The sequence below is a fragment of the Danio rerio genome, chromosome 4 (assembly GCF_052040795.2).
Source record: "Danio rerio strain M-AB ecotype USA chromosome 4, GRCz13ab, whole genome shotgun sequence".
In the NCBI taxonomy this organism is placed as follows: domain Eukaryota; kingdom Metazoa; phylum Chordata; class Actinopteri; order Cypriniformes; family Danionidae; genus Danio; species Danio rerio.
In genome coordinates this window covers 72,512,501-72,515,000 of record NC_141024.2, presented here as the reverse complement: position 1 = coordinate 72,515,000, position 2,500 = coordinate 72,512,501, and the positions used below count along the sequence as shown (strand labels likewise).

Below are 2,500 nucleotides of genomic sequence, written 5' to 3'. Positions count from 1 at the left end.
TGGGCTAAATTGTCCCTAGTGTATGTGTGTGAATGAGTGTGTATGGATCTGGTTTCCCAGTGATGGGTTGCAGCTGGAAGGGCATCCATATGCTGAATAAATTGGCGGTTCATTCCGCTGTGGTGACCCCGGAATAATAAAGGGACTAAGCCAGAAAAGAAAATGAATGAATGAATAAATAAATAAAGCAGTGTAAGAATCATACACCACATAAACACACACATAAACTGGATTTTTTTTACAGCTAAATACTTTTTACATTAACTTTTATACTTTAACTTTTTCGTTAATCTTACAAATTAAGTATTACTTGTTTTTAATAAATGAATAAATGAATATATGATGATGAACGAAGGAAAAGAGAGTCTCTCTCGATCTCTTTCTCTCTCTCTATAAGAGCGAAACGGTTCGGATCATTGATTCATTTGTCTGAGACACGACTGTAGACTGCTGTAGCATTTTACTACACTTTACAGCTAGTTAACCACTCTTGTTTATAGTCATTCCCTTATATAATTTCGCTATAGTGAAAGTCTTTCCAGCCGAGTTACACTTGACGCTCTGCGAAACGACTCACTCAAAAGAGTCTCTTCAAAAGAACCGACTCTCATGTGAATCGCTCAAGTACTTACGCTCGGAACACACACGCATTTACCAGAGTGAGGAGAGGATGCTTGGATTATAACACAGCTCTACGGGACAATCGCAGGGAAAAGAAAACGAGTGTGGATTTACGAGGAGCTTTCGCTTCGGACATCTACATGCTTTTCACGAATGAATGTTTAATGGCTTGGAAATGGAGATAGCTTTGGTGAGTTTTGAAAAGCGCGGAGATGGAGAGAGCTACCAGAACCAAAACTCACTGGATCATCCGCGACTGGTCCACAACAAAGAAGTGTTCCCGAGAAGTCCGCAGCAGAGCTCGTGGAAAATGAACGACATGAACAGCACGATCATGGGCTCCACCGAGAACACGGTGGATTATTACAGTCCCCATTTGTTCGAGGAGGACATCCTGGACATGGATTTGGACCACGAGAACAACGAGCGAGTTCTGATCAACATCGCCGGACTGAGGTTCGAGACCCAGCTGGGCACTTTGAACCAGTTTCCTGACACATTACTGGGAGACCCAGACAAGAGAATAAAGTATTTCGACCCCCTCAGGAATGAGTATTTCTTCGACCGCAACAGACCGAGTTTTGACGGGATTCTCTATTTCTATCAGTCTGGCGGCAAAATCCGGCGACCTGTTAACGTGTCCATCGACGTGTTCGCCGACGAAATCCGCTTCTACCAGCTGGGAGAGGAGGCGATGGACCGTTTCCGCGAGGATGAGGGTTTTATCAAGGAGGAGGAGAAACCGTTGCCTCAGAACGAGTTTCAGAAACAGGTATGGCTCATTTTTGAGTACCCCGAAAGTTCTAGTCCCGCGCGAGGCATCGCTATCGTCTCCGTCATCGTCATCACCATCTCCATCATCACCTTCTGTTTGGAAACTTTACCCGAGTTTCGCGACGAGCGGGAACTTCCGGTGACGAGCCGCGCGGTTAACGGCACTCAGGAGCGACCGTCGCTCACCTTCACCGACCCGTTCTTCATCATAGAAACCACCTGTGTGATTTGGTTCACCTTCGAGCTCTTCGTGCGCTTCTTCGCCTGTCCCAGTAAGTCCGAGTTCTCCAAAACCATCATGAACATCATCGACATCATGTCCATTATGCCTTACTTCATCACTGTGGGCACTGAGCTGGCGGAGCAGCAGGGCCAGGAGCACAATAATGGCCAGCAGGCCATGTCTCTGGCCATCCTGCGGGTCATTCGTTTAGTCCGGGTGTTTCGTATTTTTAAGCTCTCCAGACACTCCAAAGGGCTTCAGATCTTGGGTCAGACTCTGAAAGCCAGCATGCGGGAGCTGGGCCTGCTGATCTTCTTTCTGTTCATCGGCGTCATTCTGTTCTCCAGCGCCGTCTTCTTCGCTGAGGCCGACGAACCCGAGTCGCACTTCTCCAGCATCCCTGATGCCTTCTGGTGGGCAGTGGTCACCATGACCACCGTTGGCTATGGAGACATGAGGCCGGTGACCGTGGGGGGGAAGATAGTGGGCTCTCTCTGCGCCATCGCCGGGGTTTTGACCATAGCGCTTCCGGTGCCAGTCATCGTGTCTAACTTCAATTATTTCTACCACAGAGAAACTGACCAAGATCAGGCGTCCCTCAGAGACGAGCCCAACAACGGCGGCACCTCAAACCAGAGTGATGATCTGCATGGCTTGAGGAAGTCGTCTAAAGACGTAGAGCGCAACGAAGACTCAAACACGCCCGTGGAGAAGAGCAACACGAAGGCTAACAGCAGGATGGATATTAAACGCTCCCTTTATGCGTTTTGTTTGGACACTAGAGAAACGGACCTCTAGTGTGGCCACCTCCACCCCTTTGCACTAGCAGTGCTTCCCGTTTCAGCTGTTTCTATCTCAGGGAGACTGAATACGAGGAGGCAT

General features: G+C 48.4%; 1 protein-coding gene across 1 annotated transcript in view; it reads left to right on the top strand.

The window, feature by feature from the left end:
• The first annotated feature begins 656 nt into the window (after positions 1-656).
• The window catches only part of LOC100004160 (potassium voltage-gated channel subfamily A member 5), an 83,643-nt gene continuing 81,799 nt past the window's right edge, over positions 657-2,500 (top strand). The window contains exon 1 of the mRNA XM_087249976.2: positions 657-2,500. This exon is cut by the window's right edge and continues 999 nt beyond it. Coding sequence (XP_087106102.1) covers positions 779-2,416 — 1,638 coding nt within the window. The 5' untranslated portion in view covers positions 657-778 and the 3' untranslated portion in view covers positions 2,417-2,500.